This window comes from Camelus bactrianus, chromosome 33, assembly GCF_048773025.1.
Source record: "Camelus bactrianus isolate YW-2024 breed Bactrian camel chromosome 33, ASM4877302v1, whole genome shotgun sequence".
NCBI classification, from domain to species: domain Eukaryota; kingdom Metazoa; phylum Chordata; class Mammalia; order Artiodactyla; family Camelidae; genus Camelus; species Camelus bactrianus.
The window spans coordinates 13,175,382-13,201,907 of NC_133571.1; the positions used below are offsets into that span (position 1 = coordinate 13,175,382).

General features: G+C 51.9%; 2 protein-coding genes and 1 long non-coding RNA gene across 6 annotated transcripts in view; all 3 read right to left on the reverse strand.

Annotated features, from left to right (window-relative positions):
- Nucleotides 1-98: 98 nt before the first annotated feature.
- On the reverse strand, nt 99-11,833 carry FXYD2 (FXYD domain containing ion transport regulator 2). 3 transcript variants are annotated; one of them, XM_045515625.1, is made up of 7 exons: nt 11,784-11,833; nt 10,537-10,580; nt 2,494-2,532; nt 2,232-2,306; nt 797-833; nt 605-635; nt 99-283 (listed from the first exon to the last, which is right to left on the reverse strand). In XM_045515625.1, the coding sequence occupies exons 1-6, from the start codon at nt 11,816-11,818 to the stop codon at nt 611-613; spliced, it is 255 nt and encodes an 84-aa protein (XP_045371581.1). In that variant the 5' UTR covers nt 11,819-11,833; the 3' UTR covers nt 99-283; nt 605-610. The 3 variants fall into 3 exon arrangements, with proteins under 3 accessions (XP_045371581.1, XP_045371582.1, XP_010951783.2); XM_045515626.2 differs by lacking the exons at nt 10,537-10,580; nt 11,784-11,833 and adding an exon at nt 7,589-8,098; XM_010953481.3 differs by lacking the exons at nt 10,537-10,580; nt 11,784-11,833 and adding an exon at nt 4,924-5,139.
- Nucleotides 5,291-7,582, reverse strand: LOC141575866 (uncharacterized). Its single transcript, XR_012503846.1, has 2 exons — nt 6,521-7,582; nt 5,291-6,270 (listed from the first exon to the last, which is right to left on the reverse strand). It is a non-coding gene; the product is annotated as an uncharacterized LOC141575866 (long non-coding RNA).
- A 4,839-nt stretch (nt 11,834-16,672) lies between the features above and the next one.
- FXYD6 (FXYD domain containing ion transport regulator 6) overlaps nt 16,673-26,526 on the reverse strand; it is a 28,423-nt gene continuing 18,569 nt past the window's right edge. The window contains exons 2-8 of one of the 2 annotated variants that reach the window (XM_045515628.2): nt 22,029-22,091; nt 21,404-21,439; nt 21,235-21,309; nt 20,652-20,688; nt 19,829-19,878; nt 19,241-19,291; nt 16,673-17,923 (exon numbers count right to left, since the gene is read on the reverse strand). In XM_045515628.2, coding sequence (XP_045371584.1) covers nt 19,263-19,291; nt 19,829-19,878; nt 20,652-20,688; nt 21,235-21,309; nt 21,404-21,439; nt 22,029-22,086 — 285 coding nt within the window. In that variant the 5' untranslated portion in view covers nt 22,087-22,091 and the 3' untranslated portion in view covers nt 16,673-17,923; nt 19,241-19,262. Of the gene's footprint in view, nt 17,924-19,240; nt 19,292-19,828; nt 19,879-20,651; nt 20,689-21,234; nt 21,310-21,403; nt 21,443-22,028; nt 22,092-26,526 lie in introns of both variants that reach the window. The other variant, XM_045515627.2, reaches the window with a different exon arrangement.

Here is a 26,526-nt window from a genome sequence, read left to right on the forward strand (position 1 = left end):
AGCAAACAACTGAGCAACAAGAGACCAGGCGGTATTTCCTCCAACTTGGAGGGGTGGGCAGCAGCAGTTACAGGCGAGAAGGAGGGAGGGAGGCAGGCCAGGGAAGGAGCCATCTCTGAGGCTGGGCTTTATTATTAGCACGGGGTGGGAGGTGCCCACCCAGGGGTCACACGGAGACCGGAGCTTCCTTCAGCCCAAGGGGCTGGCAGCACGGGGGACAAAGGTCTACAGCTCAGAGGAGGCTTCCCCAGAGACCCCGGTGTGAAGGGGGGCACAGCTGACTCTGGAAAGACAAAGGCAGGGTTGGGGCTGTGAGGCAGCAGAGGCAGGGACTCTCATTTGGTTCCTTATTCCTTTCTCCAGCACATCTCTGCAGCCACCGTTGGCTACAAACACCACGCCAGGCACTCGGCCATCATTTAAAAACACATGAAGGTAAATATATAAAACAAAACAAAACGAAACAAACACATGAAGATGACAGATGCCTGGCTGACAGATGGAAGACCCTAAAATCCTTCCGGGCCGAGGCCCAGTCCCAGCTCTTCCTTATTATCCCGCAGCCATCCAGGCTGCCCTCTTTGCCCGCCCCACGCAAACCTACCTCTCATTACAGCTCATCTTCATTGACTGGCCTGGGATGGAGGAGAGAAGACAAGAGGGCAGTGGGGAGGCAGTGAGTCCAGGGATCCTGAGGTTGAGGACCCTCATCACAGGTCTCAAAGACCAAACTCCTAGCCCCACCCCACCTTCCCCTGACCCCGCCCACCTCCATCCCACCCAGGCAGGCACCTACCGGTGTCTCTTCTTGCCCCCGCAGCGGAACCGTTTGCCTTAAAGAGAGAAAGGAGGTTAGCATGCAAGGAGATCGTCTCCACCCTGGAGGACTGAGCTCTGTTGTCTCTCCTCCCTCCTGCCAGCACCACACACGGTGTCCCACTTGGAGGCCCCAGATGACTGTCTCTCTTTTCATGTGGAGCTGAATCATAAGCATGCAGGAGCCCAAGTCAGTCAGTTGGCCAATCAACAAACATTTACTGCGGTGGCTCTGTGGTGGACGGTGAGCACACTGAGAGTGGTGGTTGAGCCTGGCCCACCGTGGTACCCCCTGCACAGTGCTGGGCCTGGAGAAATCGCTCAATAAGCTTTTGAAGAAGAATGGCAGGAAGTCCAGGGCCAAGATCCCTGCTCACACCCGCCTGCCTCCCACACCTGTGTGCTCAAACGCTAAACAGTGCTGCCCTCGGGAAGCCTCCACGCGAATCGGGGAGACTGGCCACGCCTGCAGACCCAAGTGGCACCACTCATGGATGTTTTAGAATCCCAGGACCCAGAGCTGTGTTTGCTACATTCTCTGTCTTCTTTTCACTGGTGTGTTTCTGTGTATTTTAATTCTGATTGCACCAAAACAAGTCCACGAGTGTTTATTAAATTCCTGCTGTATGCCCACTGGGGCAGGGGATGAGGCAGGGACACTTTTCTCCCCCGGACGCCCCGTGCCTGCCTTCTTGGCTGCCAGCCCTAACTTTATGCGGCAAGTGGGATCCTCCCCATTGAACAAATAAGCAAACCAAGGAATAGGGGCTCCATGGTAAACTCAGAGGGGGCCTAAGGCCTCTGGCTCTCAGGCACCATTGCCTTCCGGCAGCAGGCGGTTGGAGCGGACACCTCCAGGTTCAGCTGAACCCACTCTCCTGACTGGCTGCAGAATGTTAGGCAAGTGGCTGCACCTGTCAGGGTGGGTCTGGTTTTTCATCTAGAAAATGGTGACAGTGGTGGACATCCCTCAGTGTTGCCAAAAGGATTAAATGGGCCGAGATGTAGCTCAAGCCAAGACAGTGTCCAGATTTGGGGACAGAGGTGTCCAGTAGAGGCTGGTTCCCTCTCTTCCCCTGGCCCACATGGACCCTGGATCTTTGCAGGGCCTGTGGGAACCAGCTCTCCCATCTCTGCAGCTCCCCTGTGTCCACTAGAGGGTGCACTTGAGGACGAGGGAACTTCCTCTGGGTGGTCTGAGGACCAAGCAGGGAGAGGTCCAAGACCCCTCTCTCCATCCAGGTGTCCATCAGTTCCCACATCCTTCTAGGGGGCGGGGAGGGGAGCCAGGAGACTCACTCCCTCCTTTCGGGATCTGGGGGGGGCTCTCCCCACCCTCCCCTGGGAAGCCAATGTGCTCATGGCTCTGAGAAGAGATGTGCCCCCCGCACCCCCTTCCCAAAGGCCCCACTTACTGAGGATGATGATGAGCCCCACGATGAAGGCCAGGGCAGCGAAGATCAAGCCCCCGTTGCGAACGGATTCATAGTCTGAGAAGGGGGATGGCAAGGAGATGGGGTGGGTGACCCCAGCACCCTTGCCGGAAGCCCACCCAGCAGCAGCTCCACAGTGACTGGGGAAGATAGGGGCACCTAACACAGGGCTGGGAGGGGCCAGAAACCGGGGACACCTGGGGGGCACTCAGGAAAGGTGGGGAGGAGGGCCCACCAGGCTTACCGTAGTAGAATGGGTCCACGTCCCCACTGGAGCTGCCACCTGAGGAGAGACCCAGAGGTGGGTGAGGGGCAAGTCACAGACGGGGGTGTGTGGCTCCCACAGAAACAGGAGAACTCCCGTCCTTCCCACCCCAGCCCCACCAAGGGTCCAAGTGGGCCAGGAGAGGCCGGTGGAGAAAGATCCCAGGAGGGGATGCTGGTGGTTCTGCTAACTGCACTGCTGGAGTCGGGGGGCATCTGCCCTAGACAGCTCCTGAGAGTCCGCTGGGGACCCGACACTGTGCATCCAAAGCAGGGACCCATGCTGCCTGTGGGGGCCTCCGGTGACTCTGGAAGGAGCTAGTTCCTTCCTGTCCTTGCTTCATGCAAAAGTAAGAAAAGGCCCCATTTGCAGCAATATGGATGGACCTAAAGATGATCATATTGCGTGAAGTCAGAAGGAGAAAGACAAATATCATATGATATCACTTATACGTGGAATCTAAAAAAAAAAAAAAAAAAAAGACAAATTCTATTTACAAACCTAAAACAGACTTACAGACACGGAAAACAAACTATGGTTACCAAAGGGGAAAGGGCAGAGAGGGATAAATTAGAGGTTGGGGATTAACAGACACACATGACTACATATAAAATAGATAAACAACACGGACCTACTGCACAGCACAGGGAACTATATTCAATAACTTGTAATAACATATGACGGAAAAGAATCTGAAAAGAAAATATATGCATATATGTGTAACTGAGCCACTTTGCTGTACACCTGACACTAACATTGTAAATCAACTACACTTCAATAAAATTAAAAAAAAAAATAAGAAAAGGCCAACAGAGTCACCTCCCATAAGACTCACTGAGCACCTCTCTCCATATGACTAATCACCTACAAGGTACTTAAAAATATTTGTGAAGTGAATGAATGAATCAGTAAGTAGAACCATAATGTTCACTGAACAGAAGGAGGAAATTGAGGCCCAGTTTGAAGACTTGTCTAAATTCCCAATGAAAGTTGAGTCTTGAACCCATGTTTCTAGATTCTTCTCTCCTATGTTGCTATCCTTAGGGGGAGGCAAATTTATTTAAGGACCATTAATATATTTATTGTGCTTACCCTGTGCCAGGCCAAGGCTAACAAAGCAGTAGCTCATTTAACCATCATAACAACCCTGTGAGGCATCAATATTGTTCCAATATGATCCATGAGACGATGCAGGCACAGCGGGGTTAAGCCACTCACCTACAGCCACACAGCTAGGAAAGGGTACGGCTGGAATTTTGAACCCAGGCAACTGGGTGTTAAGAATCTATGTGCCTCTCACATGGTTGGGAGAAGGGAGACATTTCAAGGCCAGGTGGTCTGGTCCCATCTCCTGCTTCCCGCAGCGATTCCCATCCTGACGTGGAGTGGCCCAGCCCCAAGCGGATGTCATGGCTCTGCCCTCCAGTCCTGTAAACTGCGCACACCTGCCGCTGGGCAGCTGGAGAGCACCTGGCCTGAGCTTTTCTGCTGAGGCTGGGAGTGACCCCTCTTCCCTGCCCTGTTTGAGCCTCTTCTTGGCACTAGGGAAGCAGGGCCCAAGGTCAAAGGAATGCACCAGTCGGCACCTCCCAGGCCGTGCTGAACTGCGCCCTGGGCGCTGGGAGGCCTTGGGGCCTGGTGAGCCCAGCTGTCCTGACGGCCTGCTTCCTCGGCGGGAGAAAACAGGCTGAGGCGGCGCAACTCCTAGGCCTAGAGGGCCCAAGGCCAAGGGGAGGCTGTGGGGGGCCCAGGCACCCGTCCCCATGTGGAAGGCCTCCAAGGTTGTCTTCCTGGCTTCAGTTCAGTTCTTGTTCAGGGTCAAATGGGACGTTAGAGTCAGAGCCGTGATCACACCAGGAAACTGCCTCCTCCCTGACCACCTTGTCTGGAGGCATTCATTGGAAGAGCCTGTCCCCACCCCAAGCCCTCACCTTTTCTAGATCTGGCTCAAAGACCGCCATCAACAGGGGCCCTGTTGGGCTCTGGGCCTGACCACCCTCCTTCGCAGGGTGCCTTCAGGGAGTGTGTCCTGAGCTTGTGGGGGGCTATCCCGCAAAGCCAGCCTGACCAGAGGGGCCTGCTCCTTCCCCAGCCTGACCCCTGTCCACCTCCTGCTCTGAGCTTAGACAGTCCAGAAGATGCACTGAAGCAGGAAAGTCAAGATAGAAGCTCACCCCCACCCTCCACCAGCTCCTACTTGGTGCCTGAGTTTCCGCCATTCAACTGTATTTCTTTGGAGTTAAGGCGGGATCCTCTTTTAAAAGCAAGTTTTCTTAGAGAGGAAGCTGGCATGGGGTGAGGAAGGGGTGCCAGGTACTCTGGAAGGCAAGGGTGCCAGGAGACGAAAGAGTAGGGTCCAGATCGTCCTGCAAAGGGGGTCCAACAGAGGCCACACACACACACACTCACCGTCATCTGTTGACAACCCTGCCATGTCCCCAGCAGACTGGCCTCGTCCCCACTGCCCTCTTCCCACTGCCTCCGCTTCAGGGAGAGTGCCCGGCTGTGGGGTGGCCAGGGTGAGGTGGGGGCATTAAACATTAACAGTGCCAGGTAATATTTACCCTGGTCACAAGAAAAGCCTTGGTGTGGACGGTGGGGCTCCCGCTGAGGCGTGAGGAGGTGTGAGGCCTGGGAGGGGCGGGGGGAGCTGGACAGCTTTCCAAACCCCTGCCAAGGAAATTTCCAAAGAGAAGCGCCAGCGACAGATGTGTGTGGTGTTCTTCCACCAGCTGGAGGGGCCACAGCCGGGGCTGTGACAGTGGGGAAGTGAGAGTTTCCTAGTATACTCCGTGTACATACAGCAGGGGGGCAACGTCCCACAGGGGCCCCCGCCCCGGCTCCTGCCCACCTTACCCACCTCTGTCTAGATCACTGTTTTGGCTGAGGTGCCTTGCCTGGCACTCAAGGCTTCCCTAAGGCGGTCCCAAGGAGCCTGGCCCGCCTCCCACCTTACAGCCCACCTGAGCCCCCACCCCCATCGATCGGTCACACCTTCATGTGTGTCTGGAATGTCCTGGAATGCCCTTTGCTCTATTCTCTTTGTTATCCATCCAGGCCACATCTAGCCCCTCACACCTCAGTTAGAAAGGCTCCAGTTGTCCCTAACTCATCCCCCTCTCCCTGCAGCCCCTGGCACTTCCCCTCCACAGCCGTGAAGTGGCCCTTTCTAGTTTCTCCCATGCCAGTGTCCTGCGTAGGCTCCTTCGGGAAGGGGCCGAGCCCCACCACAGGGAGAATGCCTTGCTTTTACGATTTGCAAAGCACGTTCCTTACTGTTATTTCCTTGTGCTTTGTATTATTTCCCCATTTTGCAGATGAGGCATCTGAAACACAGAGAGGTTAGGGCCCTGGCCCAAGGTCACACAGCCAGTGAGCAGTAAGGTGGAGACTGACAGCAGGCTCCCAGTTCTTGGAGTCGGGAGCTTTCCCACACCTCTCGGGCCTCCTCGGCCTCTACTGTGGCCCCCTTCACCTCTGGGACCCGGGTGCTGGGTCCTCCATGGGTGCTCACATCCTGGTTGAGTTCTAGTCAACTGAATTGGCCTCAGAAGAGGCTGGTGTTCAGTTGTAGCTGAAGGGTGGAGGCCCAAGGTCAGGGTCCACCAAGGGTGGTTTAGTCCTCCCAAAGGGAATAACTCCATCTGCTAATCCTCCTGGAGCAGTGGCAGGGGATCAAGATTTGAGTTCATTTCTGGCTCCTCAACTTGCTAAGTGTATGGCCTCTTGAGCCTCTGTGAGCCTCAGTCTTCTCCTCTGTAAAATGGGTTGTTGTGAGGAGAAGGGGAGATAATGCATGTAAGTAAAGCATGTGGCAGGGGGCCTGGTACACAGTAAATGCAGTCTTTGTTACTGTTACATGCTATTCAACCCGGAAAAGCCAACCACCCTCCAGCGAAAATGAACCCGGGGGTGAGCTGGAAAAAGCATGGCGCAGCCCTGCCGCCCAGGAACAGAGATGCCCCTTCAGCCCTTCTGCTTTCGGGGCCAACTGACAAATACTTACGAAAGCACAACAGAGCTAACATCTGGTCAGGGTTGAGCACAGGTCAGACTCCTGCATGCACTGTCCTGCTGTCCATTCCACAGCTAGAGAAACTCAGCTGGTCATTTGCCCCCCGCAGGGAATGACCCCTAGAGGTGGCCAGGGTAGTCCCGCTGGGCAGCCCTGGGAGGTTGAGGGGCTTGCCTGAAACACCCAGTCAGTGACAAAACCAGGGCTAGAAAGCCAGACCCAACCCCCAAGGCTGTGCTTTCAAAGCTCCCGCCGCTCTCCACAGATGCTGGTGCCCCCTGGTTATATGTTATCTTGGTATCTTAGTACATTTTGTCTGTTTTTGTAAGCTCTCATGGAGTCTCACTGGAATATAAAAGTAGGGGGAAAGATAGATAGATAGATAGATAGATAGATAGATAGATAGATAGATAGATAGATAGATGAGAAAGAAAGAAAGAAAGAAAGAAAGAAAGAAAGAAAGAAAGAAAGAAAGAAAGAAAGAAAGAAAGAAAGAAAGAAAGAAAGAAAGAAAGAAAGAAAGAAAGAAAGAAAGAAAGAAAATAAAAAGAGAAATAAGTGAGAGAAGTCAACAGCTGCATTTGTAAACTCTGCAAGGCACCGTTCTAAGCACTTTACTAAAATTAACTCATTTAACCATCACAACAACTCTATGAGGCAAGGAAGGCATTATTATCATCCCCGTTTTATAGATGAAGAAACTGAGGCACAGAGAAGTTAAATAACTTGCCAGAGGTCAGGCAGCTAGAAAGTGGGGAAACCAAGCTCTGAACCGAGCAGCCTGGCTTCAGAGTTCCTGCAGAAGGACAGATGGATTGACACACAGACAGGGGGCTGTTGGACAAGTTGCCTTTCCAACCCCTGCAGCTCAGAGATGCAGGAAGCAGGGATGACGGCTTGCTTGGGACTCTCTATTGAGACACCTTGTTTAGAAATCCTGCCTCTCCTCATTTCTGCTTTTCCTGCACTTCTGGGGAGCTGGGGGCGCACTTGAAAGTGATGGAGCGGACACCTGTGCCAGAGTCTGAGAAGGCAGGGGATGGGCTTCAGAGGACTCACCCAGGTACCACCTATCCATGGCAGGAGCTGCTGGCTGTGTCCTCCGTGGAAGAGAAGGTTGTGGGGTGCTGGTTTCCGAGGGCCTGGATGGAAAGCGTGGCCCTCCCTCCACGCCCCAGCCAAGCCCACAGGCAAAAAGAGACAAAGGCAGGGAGGAGGGGCTGGCAAGGGAGCCAGGAACCACGTGAGAGCCCGGGTAGGTTCTCTGACCTCCAAGGGTACCCGAGGAAGGGAGAAGCTGTGAGCCACCATGGACAAACTGCAGCCCCGACCCTGGCCCCTGGCCCCAGGGGAAAGATGCCACAGCCAGCAGCCTCCATGCAGCCCAGGCGCCTACAAAGGTCACCAGAAGCCAGGAGGGCACTGGCCAGGGCTAGAGCCAGTGGAATCAGAGCCTCTGGGCCGGTGGCAGCCGAGGGAGACACTCACGGGCACGTGCGCCCCTTCCACCCCGCAAGCCTCCACTCAGCTATACCTCATTCCTCCAGCCCAGTCTGGCCTTGTCCCTGATGTGTCCTGCCCCCAGGGCCCGTCCTGGAGCTAGGAGTCCCCTAAGACCGGGCAGAATAGCAGCAGCGCCTCGGAAGCTGCCCTGGGTGGGATGGGAATGCTTTCAGGCCGTGGCCCTGGGCCCGAGGCACCAGCGGCAGCCCCCTGTCATTCAGCGAGCAGGCGAAGATGGGGAGCAGCTGGGGGTGGGGCACCGGCGTGTAACCTGCTCTCCCTCGGCTGGGACCCCTCACTCAGCTCCTGGAGCCTTACCTCAGGCTGTGAGATCACAAGCGGCTGCCACACCTCAGCAGCTGGAGACACCAGCAGCTTACTGAGGCCTCTGAGGGCTGCTGGTCGGGGCCACAAGGGGAGTGGCCGGAAGACAGCACTTCTGGCGCAAAGGCAGGTGTGAAGGGTCTGACTCCCAGCTGGCGGCAGTTGGAGCAGGAGCGGCAGAGCAGCCCCTCACGCTGGCTCAGCCCAGCCCCTGTTCCCTGGCCACAGGGGCCCCTGACAGGGTCTGGAGTAAGGCTGCACAACAAGCAGCCTCTGTATGGTTCACTTAGAACCACAGGATCTTCCTCTGGTCCCCTGTGGGCCACCCTGCTCAGCAGCCCCAACATGGACACTGAGAATCAGGGTCTGGGAGATGCTGGTCTGGCTCCAGCCTCTGCCCCTTGGCTCTGGTCAGACGACACCCACCATTCTGTCCCTCCTTAGCAACACGTTCTGCCCTGAGGGGATGACTAGTGAACCCCCCAGAGAGCTGCCTGGGGCTGGAAAACTCCGGAAATGGAGACAGGCAGGCCTGGAGGGGGCTGTCTGGCTGCTGAGATCTGTCCTGGGGGGCCACCCCCCAGCAGGCAGCCCTGCCTCCTCGCTTCTCTCCCCACCACCCACTAAGCAGGGACCAACCTGCCCAGGGGCCTAGCTGCTCACCAGACCAGGCCTCGACCCACATTCCCAAGTGGAAACCTGCACACTCATGGCCCCGAGCCTCCGAGCAGAACTTCCCCAGGTAGGGCAGCTGGAGAGGTTCCTAAATCTCAACTTTAGAGGTTGCCTGGTCCAAACACATCAGAGATCCCAAAAGAAGAGACCTCAGCCAGAACTACCCCTATCACTCACACACACTCTCTCTCTCTCTCTCTCTCACACACACACACACACACACACTCCCAGACACTAACATTGTGAAGAAAGGCATCTCCATCCCAAATGGAGTCCCTGTGTCATAAACTAACTGGAAAGCACCTCCCAGGTCATCCCACTCAACACCCCCTCACTTTGTAAAGGATTCACTCTCCTGCTCACACAGTCTGAGGGCTGAGTATAAGCCCTTCCTGTGTTCTAGAAACCCTTCTTCATCTGGCCTGACCTGGTCTCCAATGACTTCCCTATCCCTTCTCTCCACTCCAGCCATCTGGTCTCCTTAATGGTCCTCTAACCCTCTAGGCACACTCCTGCCTCAGGACCTTTGCACTGGCTGTTTCCTCTTCCCAAAGACTTTTCCTCCAGAGAACTTTTTGGCTGAACTTGCTCAGGTCTTTCTTCATAGACTGACTTCAAAGACCTTTCCTTGCCTCCCAGCCTAAAAGGTACACACCCACTCTGCAACATTTCAAATCTCTTCTTAGCTTTATTTTTTTCTTGGTAGCACTTATTATATCTGATCAATCATGTATATTACTTATCTTGCGTCTCATTTCTCTCCCAACTAAAATGTAAGCTTCAGGAGAGCAAGGATGTTTGTTATGTTCATTCCTAGATCCCCAGGGCCTAGAACCAGGCCCGGCACTTGGTGGCCCCCCAGTTTTGTTACATGAAAAAATCAGTTACACAGGTGAAATAATTTTGCCAGAGGCACAGGCAGACCTAGAACTTGCTTAATGCAGCCTCTTCCCATGAAATCACCTGCCCTGTAATTAGCAAGAACTAGTCTGTCTTCACAGACACAGTGGGTGACCAGCACCCCCACACCCTGCCGACAGCTCACCCACCAGAGGGCTTCCTGGGGAGTCCCATATCCCTGCCCCTCTGCTCCCCCAACTCCAGCACTTCACCCGGAGCCGAGCAGCAATTTTCATGAAAGCTCATTTGTCCTTTCGGGGGAAGGCAGATGTTAAGAGTCAAGGAGGTCCTGCCTCTCTTCCCTCACTCACGCCCAAGTCCTAACTGAAGTCATCAGCCTAGCTGACACTGGGGACAAGAAGCCCCTCCCTCAGAGACACCCTACTTTCTTCTAGTGAGGCCCATGATCCCCCAGAGAGAAGCCCAGGCCATCCCTTTCCCCCTGAGGCATCCCTGTGAGCAGGGTAGGGGGCCCCCTGCCGGCGGATGCCTCCAGGCTTAAATCCTGTGGCACCTGACTCTTCTTTAAGGACTGTGTGAGGCTGGGGAAGGTCACCTCTCCGAGTCCCCTTCTCCCATCTGTAAAGTGGGATGATAGCACCTACCTTGCAGGGCTGTTGCAGGAATAGAGATGATGTAGGTAGAATGCCTGGCCAAGAGGGTCCTAGTAAGTGCCAACTTCATTACTGTCACCCCGAGCTGGCCTCCCAGGAGACAAGGACACTCGCAGTAGTCCCTTCCCTGGGCTCAGTCCCCAGTGGTGTGATCTTTAAAGCAGGTTCTCAGAGAGCCTTTTCCACAGCATGGTGTCTGCTGGCCTACCACCCAAACAGCGTCCCCAACCTCCGCTTCCTCCCCGGACACCCCACGCGGCATGCCTGTTCCCTGCTGGCATCTGGCCCCATTTCTTGTTCTTCTGGTCCTCCCTGGAACATGGGGCCTCCTGGGGCAGGGGGACTACTCTGTGTCCCAGAAAGGCTCCAGGGCAAAGACTCCCTTTGTCTGACTGTTCCAGGCTGGAGCCAAATGGAAGGATACTCTGCTGTTTTCCCCAGGACCCCGAACCCAAGGAGCTTTTTGGGAGGTACGGAGAGGTACTCCCAACTCCCAGAACCCTCTTTCAGGGCTGTCACGTCCAAAGGGACAGTGTCCTCAGTTGCTCTGCTCCAGTCTCCCCTCCTTTGTTCCCTGACTCCTCAGTCTTGGGCAGCCGTCTGGGGTGGTCATTGCTGGGCCAGTGGGGTAAGGGGCTAACAGGCTGGGACATCAGCTGAGCTTTGTCTGCCTGGTGCTGGAGGCAAAGGCCCTCATTACCAGCCTCCCTGAGACAGGATCCTCCAGCTCCACCAGCCCTGGGCGTGGGAGTCTGCATGGCAGAGTGCACGGCCTTGGACTCCAGGTCCCCAGTCAATCCTCCCGGTGTTGGCTTGCAGCTGGAGAGAAGCCAGAAGCCCCTAAAAAGCCCTGATTCCTGGCCCAGGTCTGTCCTCAGCTGTGTGGCACGCGTGGTCACTCGGCAGGGAAGCGGGTGGCTCTCAGGTCCCATCTGTGCTGCCCAGAGTCCCTGAACCCCAAGGAACGCTGGCTCCTGTCTCCTGCTATGGCTGCGGATGCCAGGGTTGCTGGGGTCTTATAAGGCAGGGCTGGGAAGAGGTGGGACCTGGAGGGTCCATTTCTTAATTGCTGCCTTCAGGATGGTGCGAGCTATGGGGCACACAGGTCCTGGGAGCTGCCAAAGGGCAATGTACTCAGTCAAGGTCACCCAGGCCTTTCTGCTCCCTGAGCAGGCAGGAGATGGGGACGTCCTCTTCTGTTTCTACAGAAGGTACAAAGGTAAACTCGTTTGACCTACCTCTCCCACAGTGAATACCCTGGAGAGAAATGCATTCCTGACTTTTCTAAAAATTCACATCTGGGCTTGAACTAGAACAGAGGCTGTTTCTCTCCAGCTGCAGTCCTTGTCCTTCCAGTAACCACATCCCTCTTTTATCTCTGAAAAGCAGCTCCAGGCTCACCGCCTCCAAGAAGGCCTCCAGGAGCAAGCCCGCCCCCTGCTGCTCCTGCCCTCCCTCAGTGACCTTCTGGATTCCACCGACATGGCCCAAGCAGTTCACATTCGGCTTTGTAACCACCTTTGCCATTTATTTCACAGACTGCCTAGTGTATCCTGGCTTCTTCAGGGACGCAGATCATGGGGTCTGTTAAACATCTGTCTTCAGTGAGTCTGGTGACTTGGTAGCAATTCTGTCCATTTTCTGGTTCTCAGTAATTCTAGAGAGCCCTTGCCTCTTTGATCTGCTTTGTTCTTCCCAAGGACTCAGCCAAGCAGGTTTTGTGATATTCATCTTACAGAAGAGGAAAACTCCAATGGTATGTGGACAAGCCAGAACTTGAACTCAGGTCTAAAAGACAGAAGGGGAATCCTGCTATCAAAGAAAGAGCACGTAAGGAAGTGGATGGTAACATAAACATTAATGTGGACAAAAAAAGTCGTTGCTGTCATTTTAACAAACAAAGAATGTTATCTGCCATTCCGGTAAGCAACGAATGTTGTCTTCCATCAAACCATCTGCCACTGCCAGTGACCATGCACCCCGAGGGGAATTCAGGGTGGAGAAAAACAGGATACTGGCCCTAGATAGTTAAGATGCGTATCAAAGAGAGAATTTCAAAGAGCCCAGACTCTTGCATCTTCCCATACACAGAAAGGCACTAAAATCATTAACTTGAGATGCCTGTGTTTTTGTGTGATTAGTGGTAATCTTTTCAAGTTCAGTTACATGGGCTTTTTTTCCCCCTAGTAAAAACTCCTCCATATCCTGGCTCCTCCCTTACCTCTTTGGAGCAGTTCCTCAGAGCCATCTGAGAGGCTGTCTCCCAGGCTATAGTCCTCAGCAGTGTCCCTGAATAAAACAATTCTTTCTCAACTTTCAGAATGTGTGGGGTTTTTTTTTTTTTCAGTTGACAATAAGATAATATCTACATTAAAAACTTCAGTGTTTTTATGTCCATTGTATCATTTTGACACTGCGCGTTAATAGGAATGATACTGACAGACCCACTGTACAGTAGAGGAAACCAAGGCTTAAGCGGCTTCCCCAGTTTACACAGGAGCCCAGCTTACCTGAAGGCTAGGAAGGACTTCATTTTGCAGGGAAGGAAACTGACACAGGTGCTGGGGTCTGCCCCTGCTCACACAGCTAGAAGGAACACAAGGCAATGCCCTGAGCCTCTTTCTGCTCCACCAGATCGCCTCCAAGCCTAGCTGGGGGGGCAGGAACGCACTCTTCTAGATGGTGCAGGGGGCCCACCCCTTGGCAGCCCCTACCACTCCAAGTCCTTCAGGACACCGGATCACAGCATCACCTGCTCTGCCATCACTGCCTTGGCAGGTACCCCACTATTGTGCAACCGGGCACAGCGCTGGGGCTGGCTCCGTAAAATCAACAGTCAGTTGGCTTGAGCTGGTTGGTTCTGGCCCCTTGGAGTTTAGCTGTGACAGCAATTAATCACACTAATGCTGAGAGGTGGCCTGGAGACAGGTATTTCCAAGGCTCCGCTACTGGCTCAGGCAAACACACCTGACCTACCTCCCCCCCCGCCCCATCTCTCTCTCTCTCTCTCTCTCTGGGCCGAGGGTGATGCAGAGCAGCCAGGGACAAGGTGGGGTGAACCAGACAGAGCTGGACAGCTCTCCCACCCCAGCTCTGCCAGCCACCCTTGCCAGCCTGTGATCCTGGGGAGGGCAGAGCTCTCCTCCCCGGAGGAAGGGGAGAAGGGGCCTGGTGACCTTGGGGCGTGCTCCAGCCTGGCGTCCCCCTCACCCACCCACCTCCACCTCGCTGCTTGCACTCTGCCTCTGACTCTCTTCCAAGAACAATTTGGCAAGTTCCAATCCCACAACCTGTAAAAAAAAAAAAAAAAAAAGAAGTGATGGGGAGGGCCACAGCCCGGGGAGATCCAGAAGGCAGATTGGCCTATTTTTCTGTTAGTGTCAAATAGCACAAACAGTTCCATGTAAATAGCCTTGAAAAATCTTTGCAATGGAATTCATGGGGGGTGAGGAGTGGCAGGAGGGGAGTAGCTGGGAGGAAAGATGTGCAGGACACCTGAAATCTCTGAGACCAGGGGACTCAGTATTCCCTTCTGGGAGATGGCACAGCACCACAGCTTTCCTATTCAACCAAGTTACATTTGCTATGTTCAGTGGGGAGGTATAGTGCAGTGGTGGAGTGCGTGCTTAGCATGCACGAGGTCCTGGGTTCAATCCCCAGTACCTCCATTTAAATAAATAAATAAACACTAATTACTCCACCCCCTCAACAACAAAAACTCCAACCAGATCACAAATATGTCACGTGCCTAGAGGCTGAGTGGACAGACCTAGTCCTGCCTGCATAGAGTGCTGGTCTGGAAGGTAGACACACATTAAGCAGCGATCCATTCCTGGGTTCTGGATTCTTCTTCCCTGGCCCTATGGTGCTAAACCAGAGAGGGAGAGGTGGGGGGTGAGGGGGTCCTCCATTTGGGCCTGGACTCAGAGTCCATCTTGCCTAGAGGATCCCACCTATCAGTCATTCTCCCTCACCTTGAACACTTCCAGTGATGGGGAGCTCACTCGTTTTGGAACATCGTGGCTTGGGAACTGAGGACTCGCTCACACTTGGCCAAGTGTTGCCTCCCTCCCACATTCACCTGATGGGCCTGAGTCCTCTCCTCTGCAGCAGAGTCACCCTGGTTTGGAGCTGGAGGTCTGGGCCAGACCTTGGCTTTGCCACCAGCAGTGCAAACTCAGGCAAGTCCCACCAAGCCTCAGTCTCCTCATCTGCAAGCTAGGGATGCCATTGTGAAAGGTTGTGAGCCCTGAATGAGTTGGTACATGTGAAGTCCTCAGCCCAGTGTTTGGTACATAGTTAGTGCTTGGTAAATGTTAACTGCATTCATTCATCATTATTTTGACAATCTGTTTCTTTGCCTGTTTCTTATTGTGTTGTTTCCAGACCACTTACCTCCCACAGGACCCGCCTCAGAGCACATCTCAGCTAGTTCATGTCCTGAAGGGATGGCCACGCTCCAGGTGTAGCCTCATCGGTTCAGATGATCCTCCTCCTCCACCTGGGTATCAGCCTTCTGGAGGAGGCCAGGCTGCGTGGGGTGCTGTAAAGCACTTTGCAGACAGACAGCCTGGGTTCAATTCCTGGCTGCTCCCTTGGCCAGCTGTGTGGCCCTAGACCAGCCACAAATTCATCAGAGAGAATCTGTGAATTGTATCTAGCTCAGAGATCGTGCTGGATTCCCACGTGGAGAAAAGGATGGGGGCTTAGACTCCGGCAGAGTAGAGATAACAATTTCATACCTATACCAGGATGCAGTAGATATGAGAACTACCATTCTCTGTTGTTAATATAATTATTATGAGAAAAATCAGAACCTCTTCATCGGACTTCCTTACTCTTTAATGTTTCATTTTTAATAATGAATATGAGGAGATACCCACCAACTTTAGTGCACCTGGGGCCTCTAAGGATCTTTATCTGGCCTTTCTCTGACATTGCTGCAAAGCCTCCACCTTCCCTGACACATAAGTGTTCCATGAATGGTGGTCATTGGCTTATTCACAAAGTCTAAGCGTGACCGGAGATGTTTTAACCACCGTGATCTCTGGGTTGTCAATGTTGAGCTTGATCTCAACTACAAGCCCTGGTCTTTTCAAAGCCCTGAGGGGCTGGGGGTCCAAGCAGAAGTAGGACAGGCACCATGCATGTCCCGGGGGTGGCTAGAGAGTGGCTGGACCACTCCCCTCCCCGCCGCACTCCTCAGGACCTGGGCCTCGTGATTCTGCAGTGCCAAACAACTCACAGAATCTAGACAGACTCTACGAAGATTTTTTGAGATTGTAAGGTGTTCCGGCATTCTTATGTCAGAACAAGACATAGCCCTTCCCCCCAGGAACTGTGTCTCATGATGAAGACACGGAACATGTAGGGGTGGGGGCCACACACGGGCGGCTGCCAAGGGAACCAGCTCACAGCTGTTTGTTCGGCCAATAGTACTTTTTAAAAAACTGAATTGGAATGTCTTTGGGAGGATACTCTAGGTGACTCCAGGCCCCTAGGCCCCATCTATTGTGTCACTACAAAGGGGACATTATCCACCTGACCGCTACAGTTTGGAGCCAAGAAATAGCATTAAACGTGAAGATAAAGGCAGGAACCAGTGAGACTGGAGCACAGAGAAAGGACTCATTCTACCGGAAGGCCAAGACAGCTTTGCAGAAGCAGGTATTTGGGTTTAGAGAAAGATAAAGGGGGTACGGGCTTTGGTCATTACCCAGGTGACCTACCACATTCCTCTTTGTCAAGTCCTTAGGTAGTGGCCCCAGAATTGACCAAAGGGGCAAGTTAGAACCTTTCATTCCAGGCCAGCAAGCCTTGGGTCAGGCCATCGTGACTCCCTTCTCTCCAGGACATGTAGGAGGCAGAGGTCCTCCTAGGGGTGGAGCCTGAGCCCATTGACCTGGGGAGGAAGCAGGAGGAAGGGGTGAGGAGGAGGGGTGTGGATACACGAGGGGAGGGGCAGGGGAGGGAGGGGAAGCCCAGAGGAACTAAGTGGTTCAGCAGCTGAAATAAATACCACCTGACTGCCTCGGCAGCCATCGCTTCCTCCCTCTGACCAAGGACACAGTCCCTTTGGCCCTTCAAATACTCAGGTTCTTTCACAGAAAGGAAAACACCTCAGAGCCACTAGGAAACAAGTGGTATTTTATTCCTTTTTGTCATTGTGGAGAGGAGAGGGCACAACACAGAGAACAGCAGTCCTGGTCATGGCGGCACGGTTTGGGTTTGGTTAGTTTTCACGAGAACACGATGGGCGGGAGGGGTGGGGTCTGATTTTCCACTCTCTTCACGGCCTTCAACCTCTTGCTGTTCCGTCCGCAGCAGGGCTGCGTGGAGCCCTGCCCGGTCTCCAACCCGCAGCACGGCCGCTGCCCTCGCCACTCTGACCAGCGAAGGGCAGAACACAGGGCACAGGAGCCACCGCTGCTGCCTGGCCAATGGGACGTGGACAGAGAAGCAAAGGACCCCTGCTCTCCCTGCCGCCCCTCCCCAGAGCACTGGCCTCACCTGAATGCAGCCCTCAGTCATCTCCTGCCAGAGACCCAATTCAGGGACGGGGAGTCTGAGTCCAGGCGAGCTGGGCTGTAGATGGGAGCCTCGGGAGCCGGGGAGGCTGGAGGGGGGAGTAGGGTTCCAGAGCCCAAGGAGTTATTGCTGAGAAGACAGGCAAGGGACATGTTCCCTGGGGGCAGAGTAAGTGGGGGATGGGGCAGATGGGGACCAGGGAAGGGGAGTAGCCGCCTGAGGGCAAAGCGGGCTTCCAGCTTCTTTCTGGGAACCTCCCACTGCCAAGAGACCTCAGAACAGACTTGGTCCAGGAAGGACCATGGAAGCAAGGTGCTTGTAACAGGGGTGAAGAGCGGCCAGGCAGGATGATTGTAATGTGATGTAAACTCTCCCAAGTCCCAGGACAACTGGAGACTCCCGCCCGTGCCCCACCCCTGCACCCATCCCTACATCCAGAGAAGAACTGGCCTCTCAGGGAAAAAGCAGGCTTTTGGGAGTGGGAGGGGATGGGGCCACGGAGAGCAGGGGGGAGCTGACGGCCACAAGGCTCAGCTCCTGCCCAGGAAAGTGAGTCCAGGTTCACTACAACACACCATCATCCACGAACAAGCAGCCACGGAGACCACAGTCATCAGACGCACGCACGCACGCACGACATGTCACAGGAGGTGGATGAGACCACAGGCTGCAGGTAGGGGAGGCGGTGTTGCATCATTAAGTTGAGGACAGGCATTTGAGGGGCTGGGGAAAGGGCAGGGGGACACACAAGTTCTTGGCTTCTCCCAGGGAAAGATCTGTTGCTGAAGTGGCTGGTTTTTCTTAAGCATCAGCATTTGCATCTAAAGGTTCAAGCAGCTGCCTTCAGGTTCTGGAGGTTGAAGAAGGAGAGAATTTAAATTGAAACAAAACTCTGGCTTCCTTTCAAAAGTCTCTACTTGCTCGTCTCCCCGATAGCCCCTCTGCCCGCGGAAGCTCCCAGGATGAGACCTGTTCTAAGTGCCTTGTTCTCGGGAAAGCAAGGAGGGTGAGTCTGAGAAGCAGGGAAAGATGAGGGCGGAGAGGGTGGGACTCAGGGGAGGGGCTCTCTCAGGTGGGTGGAACCTGGTGGACACGGAAAGGAAACTGTCAAACCCAGGGTTTCCATATCAGGACGCCCCCGAGAGTTGCTCATAGCCCTGAGACTCAGGACAACAGGGCTTCTGAGGAAGTTCTAGTGAGGGGGGGAAAAAAAAAGACAACTGCTGGCTGGAGATTCTGTCCCGGGAGCCTCTCCATACTGCTCCCCAGATTCTGAGCTGCTGGCTGCCACAGCTCGGACACAACACGGGGCTGCAGCTGGGACATGTGCCCCCTGGATTGGTTCTACAGTCACATCGAGCTGAGGCATCACTGACCTTCCCAAGGCCCAGCTAGAGGATGGAGGTACTGAGCCCACGCTGCACCCCCACGGGGCTGTTTTTGGGGCAAGAAAGCAGTTAGGAAAGAATTCCGATGCCTCCTGAGTACACTGTGTTATTACTATCACGGTTGGAGCTGGTGTACCGGGCATTTTACACCCAGAAATCTTTTTTAGGAGAAAGTTATATACCTCTTTATCATGTCTTATTTGTATGAAAAAAAAAAAAGGCAGAAGTGAGCTGAAAGAAGACTGATTTCCCCACAAACTCAGTCCAGTATATTTCAGGACATGTCATAAAGGAAGACAGGAGCAGAGGGGTATGATCAAATCCAGACCCAACTACAAAGCCCTGAGTTCAAGTTCCATCTCTTACTTACTATCTGTATGGCTATTTTCTCTGACCTCAGTTTTTTCATCTATAAAATGGGGCTAAACCCCACCTGTCCTACTTACTTCTTCTGGCATACTCAAGTGAGTTTGTGTATGGGGCAGCATTTTGAAAACTGGAAAGCAATTAAGTTATTACTTTCCCTTGTTACTCTAATGAACAGTGGAAAAGGATGACACCCTGCTACCTGGACCACTGGGTCGAATGGAAGCCCTATTTTCTGAGGGAGGTTTCAGTCTGTCTGTCTCATCACCCTTTTCAGACACGAGCCTCCTCAGAGCACAGCTCATAATAAAAGCTGTGCATGTTGCAAAAGCTGGCCCAGTTCTTCCCTGCTGGCTCTGCAGCCAGACTTCAGTCAGATGGTGACAAACAGATGCAGACAGGCAGCATCTTACCTTTGCACCTGAGGGCTGCACTTCAGTTCTCTGCTTTCTGGGGCTCTGTTGCTGGAAAGAGAACCGGAATGGATGGTAGTGGATGAACCCCTCATCCCAGCAGGCCACCCCCTGCGGCAGCCCTGCCTGTGCCTGTCTCTGGGGGAGCCTGACCTGCACGGTGGAGGTGACTCACGTGGATTCCGAGTCAGACAGACCTGGGTGCAAATCCTTGTCCTGCTACTTGCTGGTTAGAGGACTTGGCAGTTTCCTTCACTTTTCTGAGATGTGGTTAGTGATGTCTGCCTCGTGGGACTGCATGCCCACATCTTAAATGAGACATCAAGCACCTTGTATCCTGCCTGACACTAAGCAGAGTCCCCGTAAACAGCAGCTGTCAGGAGCAGCCGCCTGTGTGGTGGAGGTGAGGGGGTGACGCAGAGCCGAGGCCTGGGGACCCCTCTCTGGCATAACTATGGAAGCATGTCTGGCCAGCCAGCTCTCAAGAGGCCACAGCACCTGGCAGCTGTCGGCCACCCACCCCTGAGCTGTACAAGGACCCTTGCCCACTCCCTCCATCTCACCTGGGCAGGCGGTCCTAACACTTACCATTTGCAGTGACGAGGTTCTCCACCTGGGCCTCCTCATCCCCTGGAGCCCTGCAAGAGAATAGGATGCGGGCCCATCAGGTCTCCAGGGCAAATCCAGAGAGTGTCCCTCTCGCCCTGCTGGGGCAGGGCCCTGGGGTCAGTCTCCTCTGAGTCACAGTGGATCTCTCTCCATCATGGGGCACATGGGGCCCGGGGAGGTCAGGGCCGAAGGGGACAGAGTCAGGGGAACTTATGGGCACCCTTCAATGTTGGTCCCTGAGAGAGCTAAGTACTGGGGAAGGGTGGCCTAGAGCCGCCTGGGGCCTTGGGTTGTGTCTTGCCGCAGACTTTGGACTTTGAGGTCCAGGGCTGGCCTGGGTTACCACAGTGGACCAGTGGGGTGTGCCCTTGTGTGGGGGTAGAACGGTGAATGAACGGGAGCCCAGGTTTCCACAAAGAGCCTCATGAGTAGGTGACAAGCAGGGCAGTGTCACAGGTCCTATAGAGAGGGGACGGACCTCAAGAGAAGCCCTGAGGCCCTCTGCCTCCCTTCTCCCAAGCCCAGCTGTCTCAAGGGCCTCCAGACAAGGATCCAGCATGTTCCTTCCCCACCCCACCCCCACATCAGAAGAGAGAAGAGAGGGCTAAACCTTGATGCTTTGACCTCTCCTTTTCCCAAGGTCTACCTGCAATCCTCAAAACTGCTACCCCTACCCCAACACACACGGCCTGTTTCTGAGACAAGAATTCAAAAGGACATTCATTTGGGGTCACACGCCACGGACCCCTCCCTGTCCCCTCCTAGTGTCACCCCAGAGGTCCACAGCCATGGCATTCCTTACCGTGGCTTCTGATTGAAACTGCACTTGCATCTGCGACCTGAAAGGCAAAAAACCATCCAAGGTCATGCTCCCGGGGTGGCCACAGCAGGGCTGCGCTATGAGTCTGGGTAAATAGCAGCCCTTCTCTGGGGTAGCACACAGCTTGCAGAACTGTACATGGCAATCCTTGGTTGGAGCAGGGTCCTTCTGAGGCCAAGGTTCACCCTTCAGCACTTTGGATGGTGATACCAAGAGCAGAGGGGTCCATGGTGGGAGGCGGGGGGTGTGGACAAAGACGGGGGCACATCCCTTGGGGCACTCTAAGGACAGCCCTGTCTCCTGTGATCCCCCACAGCAGCAGGACAGCCACCCGCCCCCTCTTATCTGTGCCTGTTTTCACCAAGCACTCATTTTGTTCATTCTTCACTGATTCACTGAGCACCTATTATGTGCCCAGCAGTGTATTAGGTGCCGGAGATAACCAGAATGGACAGGCTCCCTCCCCTCCAGGAAAGAGAGCAGCCAGGCTCTTGGACCGCTCACACCTGTTTCACAGCAGCAGACACTGCCCATGCAGAGCAAACACAGGAGCAAACAAACTTACTTAGGATAAGCAGGATCCCCACGGAGAAGAGGACCACAGCGAACACCAACCCCCCGATCCTCAGGGTCTGGTAGTCTGCCAAAGGAATGAGGGTGAGAAGACGGAAGAGGGAAGAGCCAGGGAGAGTGTGTCCGTCCCCCCCCCCCCCAGGGTCGTCATCACCACTCACCATAATGAAAAGGGTCCTTTTCTTTCTCCTGCTCAGCTGCTGGAAAAACAAACACGTGTGATGAAGAGGAAGACAGCTGCACGTCCTGATTCCCAAACATCTTACCGTGTCTCACATGCCTCACTCCCCACCGAGGGATTCCTAGGAAGCAGGACCCATGAAGCGGAGATGCCCAGAGTAGCCAGGAAGGATGGGCCTGCCTGCCAGGGTCAGTGTTCACAGCATCCACATTTACTGCCCCCTTTTATCTCACATCATCCCCAGAAGACAGGGTCTATTTTCCTCTTGTTGCAAGTGTGTTAACTGAGACCAAAGGAGGACACGTGACTCGCACAGTCTAGAGACTCACAGGCAGGTCTGGCTCCCAAAGTTCAGGTTAAAAGCCTACAGGGCCCTAGTGGGCTTCAGGGCCAGAGCCCGCGGGAGGAGACGAGCAGGCTGGATGAGGGTCTGTGAATAGCCACTGCCTTCCAGGATGTTCTTTGCTGACTAAAGGTGGAGGAACTGGTTAGATGCGTAGAATCTGAGAGCCCCCCAAACCTGGTGACCCAAAGGGCTAGGATGTTGCCCCAGAAAGGGCCGTGGCTGCTCTCCTGTCAGAGCGAGGTCCCCGAGGGGTACTTACCACTGGCCAGGACTGCAGGGGCCAGCAGGCTGCACAGGAAAATCAGCACCACCTCCATGGCGTCTAGAGACGGAGGGAGGAAGATGACCCTCTGGGCAGGAGACGCCCCACTCTAACCCGCAGCCTGACCAGGGCCCCAGTCTGATTCCCACCTCTACGCTGAGCGCTCTCCACACCGTGCGAGTTCAAACAACAAAATGCAAGCAGCTGACATTTATAGACTCCTTACAGGCAGCAGTTCAATTACAACCAAATCAATTCCATTAGCAAGCACTGTGGCTACCCCATTTTGCAGGTGAAGAGCCTGAGCTTAAGGAGGTGAAATGACACAGTAGTAAACAGCAGAGCCCACATCCTAACCCAGCTCAGGAACGCCTCCACCATGCTGCCTCTCTGGTGCCCAAGCTTAAAACCCTGAGGACTTATGAGATGACCTCACCAGCATCCTCTCTCCGTGGCGCCTAGACACGTGGCCATCTCTAGCTCATTAAGATGTCTGGGACTTCCTGGCCTAGTTCCCTATAGCCAAGACCTGCTGGCAGAAGTTAAATTAAATGAGGCAGGTAAACTAACGCCCCTCAGGCGGGAGGCCTGCTGTTCCTGGACTCTGTATGGTAAACCCTGAAATGCTGACAGCTCTTCCTCGTTACCCATCACGCTCTCCCTTCTAAAATGCCCAAATCAACCCATAGACTTTAGTTCACAGCCCTCCGTTGGTCCGATGAATCAAAGGGAGCGTGGGGACAGAGGGGTTCTCTGAGTATCAGCGCCCTGGCCTCTCCTTCCCCAGATGGTGCCTGAGACTTCTGCTCACGGGCTCAAGCCCCTGGTCTCCGGGGTCGGCGGCCCCTGGATGGGCCATTTGGATGGAGGCAGAAGGCAGGGCCAGTGGGTCCCTCCTGGGGATGGAATTCAGTAGAGTTACACACACCTCTTTCCTGGGCTTAAAGGAGCATGGTAAAGAGCCAGCGGGAAAAAGGGAAAGAAACCTGAACCAGGAAAGCCCAAGTCTTGGTGGAGCGAGACTAGCAGGGGCCTGACCCCCTACACGTTGTCGAGTGGTCAGGACCACGCCCTATTCTCCCGGCCCCGGGGGCCAGCAGCCCCCAGCTGCCCTTCACCACTCAGCCAGCAGAGGTCAGAACGGCTCCATCCAGAGTCAGGCCAAGGCACAGACCCAGGACTCGGACACAGGCGATTCAAGAAGCATTTATCAAAAGGCAGTTGTTTGCTTTTAGTGCTACCTCATCTAATACTTGTATTTCTTTTAAGTTTTACATTACATTTTATATATATAAAAGTATACGTAACACACGTATAATGAAGCATGGCCCTAAGAAAACACCCATAAACAACTTAAGAACTAGAGCTTTACAAATACCTCTACATTTTATATTTTCCTCCAACCCAACCCCCTGCCTTACTCCCAGAGGTAAACAGTCCCTGAATATCCTGAATATCCATTTTTAATCATTCCCTTGCTCCTCTTCAAAAAAATTTTAAACTTAAGATATAATTCACATACCATGAAATTCATCATTTTAAAGTGTTCAGCTCAACGATTTTTAGTATATTCATAAAATTATGCAACCATCATCACTAAGAAACATTTCATCATCCCCAAAAGAAACCCATCCTAATTAGTGACTTGTCTTTTCACTTTTTAAATTGTCTTTCAATGAACAGAATTTCTTAACTCCGATGTAATTAGATGCAATGATCTTTGTGTCTTGTTTAAAATTCCTTGTTGGAATTTACTGAGTCAGAAAGCATTTTCTTCTAAACATCTTAAAGTTTTGTCTTTTGCATTTAAATCTTTATTCCATCCGGAACTGATGTTTATGGAAGACATGAGGTAGGGATCGCATTCTTGCTTTTTCCCCATCTGACAACCAGTTGTCCTGGAACCATCTGTCACCATCTTCCCTCGTGATGTGCACGGCCACTTGTGTCCAGTGGGTCTGGTTTCTGTCCAGGTGTGGGTCTGTTTCTGAGCTTTCTCTTTGGATCTGTTGGTCAGTGTGTCTGTTCCTGCATCAAAATCAGCGTCTCGGTTACTAAGGTTTTGTGGTCATCTTTCCACGTGGTGGGAGCAGTTTCCTCTTCTTTTTTTCCTTTCTTCTCTGCCTCTCCTGCCTCTTCCTTCAGAAATGTCTTCACTATTCTCGGTCTTTTGCTCTTATATATCAACTTTAGAATCAGCCTGTCAAATTCACCTAAAACTGTTGGGATTTTGATTGCAATTGCAATGCATCTATCTACAGAACAACCTGGGGGAGAACCGACATTTTTTGTGATCTTGAGTCTCCTATCCGTCAATAAATCTCTTCATTTGTTTAGGTCCTTTTCAGTGTCTTTGAATAAAGTTCAATAAATGCTTTCATATAGATCTTGCACATCTTCTGTTAGATTTATTGCTAGGTATCTTACCATTTTTATTGCTATTTTAAATGCCATCTCGTGTGTGATGTCTAATTTTTGCTGGTATAAAGGCAATTGATTTGTATATATTGATCTTTTTTAAAATTGGAGTATAGTTGATTTTCAATGTTGGTTAGTTTCTGGTGTACAGCAAAGTGATTTAGTTATACATATATATATGTGAAGACTATATATATGAAAAATATATATTCTTTTTCATATTCTTTATCATTACAGGTTATTATAAGATATTGAATATAGTTCCATGTGCTAAACAGTAGTCCTCATTGTTTATCTGTTTTACATATATAGTAGTTATTATCTGTAAATCCCAAACTCCTAATTTATCCCTCCCCTCCCTTTGTTTTCTATGTCTGTAAGTCTCTGTTTTGTAAATAAGTTCATTTGTGCCATTCTATATATTCCACATATGAATGATCTATTTGTCTTTCTCTGAGTAGACTCATTTCACTTAGTATGATCATCTCTAGGTCCATCCATGCTGCTGCAAATGGCATTATTTCATTCTTTTTATGGCTGAGTCTCATTCCATTGTGTGTGTATATATATATATTCCATTGTATATATATGTAGATCTCACATCTTCTTTATCCAGTCATCTTTCGATGGACATTTAAGACTATAACCCTCTAAGTTCTACTTTCACTCCAAACACAAGCTTTGAAATGTGGCTTTTTCATTATTGCCTAGTTCTTAGTACTTTAAACTTGCATTATAATTTAATTAACCTGTGCATTAAGAAGGATTTCTTTAAATGTCCCGATATATAGTGATTTTTAATTTACTTTTGTTATTGACTTCCAACTTAATGTGCACTGGGGTCAGAAAATGTGGTCTTTAGGAATCAGATGCCTTGAAATTTACTGAGACTTGCTTTATGATCTAGGCTGTGGTTACTTATTTTAAAAATTATATTCCATGTATTCAATTATTAATTCCTTCATTGTTGAGAAGAAAGTTCTGTATGCCCATTAAGTTAAGATTATTGTTATTTAACTTTCTATGTATTTTCTCATTTTTTGACTATGTAACCTATCAAAAAATTGAGGTAGGTTCTTTAAAATCTACCACCATGAGGAAGGATTTATAAATTTACCCCTGTGTTTCTTACAATATTGTAACAGAAAGTTTAAAATTATTATACTGCCCTGGGAGTTGGATCTTTTACGATTACATAGGGATCCTGTCTTAAATTCTACTTTACTTTCCGCTTTTCTGTGTCTATGCATTGGGTGTGTCTTATAAACAGTAAAGAGTTAGATTTCCTTAAACATTCAATTTGATTATTAACTGTCAAGTTTACTCTGTTTAACTTTACTGTGACTATTAACATATTTAGTCTGATTTCTACCATCTGTTTTTCCTCTACTTTTCTTGTGTGTATTTCTCTTTTGACTTTTTTTTTTATTTTTGGATTGACTTTCTTATTCATTTTCTCCCTCTACTGGCTGAGAAATTATTCAAGCTGTTTGTAGTCTTTTAGTGGTTACCTTTGAAATTTTACCGTTTGTATTTGCTATAGACTGAATGTTTGTGTCCCTAGTCCTCCATGTGATGGAATCTGGAGGTGGCCTTTGGAAGGTGATTAGGTCATGGGTGGAGGTGGGGGGAGGTTGGGGAGGAGCCCTCATGATGCGATCAGTGCTCTTATAAAAGAGACCCCAGAGAACTCTCTTGCCCTTTCTGCCATGTGAGGGGTCAGTGACAAGACAGCATCTATGAACCAGGAAGCAGGCCCTCATCAGACACTGAATCTGCTGGCCTCTTGATCTTGGACTTCCCAGCCTCCAGATCTGTGAGAAATCAGTTTCCATTGCTTATAAGGCACGCAGTCTATGGCGTTCTGTTATAGCAGCCTCTGAACAGACTGAGACGGTACTCGATCTAACAAAGATTTTAAAAATCTAAAGTTAAAACATAATAGTTATTAGGTAAAATATTCTTCTTGAAAAATACAAAGCATCTCCTTCCTGATATATATGCTATTATTGTACAAAATTTCAGCTTTCTTAATCCTATGAAGTAGTTATCAGTGTTTGTATTTCTCGGAAACAAC

Coding starts and splice junctions, on each gene's coding strand:
- FXYD2 (XM_045515625.1), bottom strand. CDS start 11,818: ATGCATTTCTCTCCAGGGTATTCACTGTGGGAGAG. Junction 10,581..11,783: donor GGGTATTCACTGTGGGAGAG/GTAGGTCAAACG, acceptor CCTCTTGGCCAG/GCATTCTACCTACATCATCT. Junction 636..796: donor GGGGGCAAGAAGAGACACCG/GTAGGTGCCTGC, acceptor CCTCCATCCCAG/GCCAGTCAATGAAGATGAGC.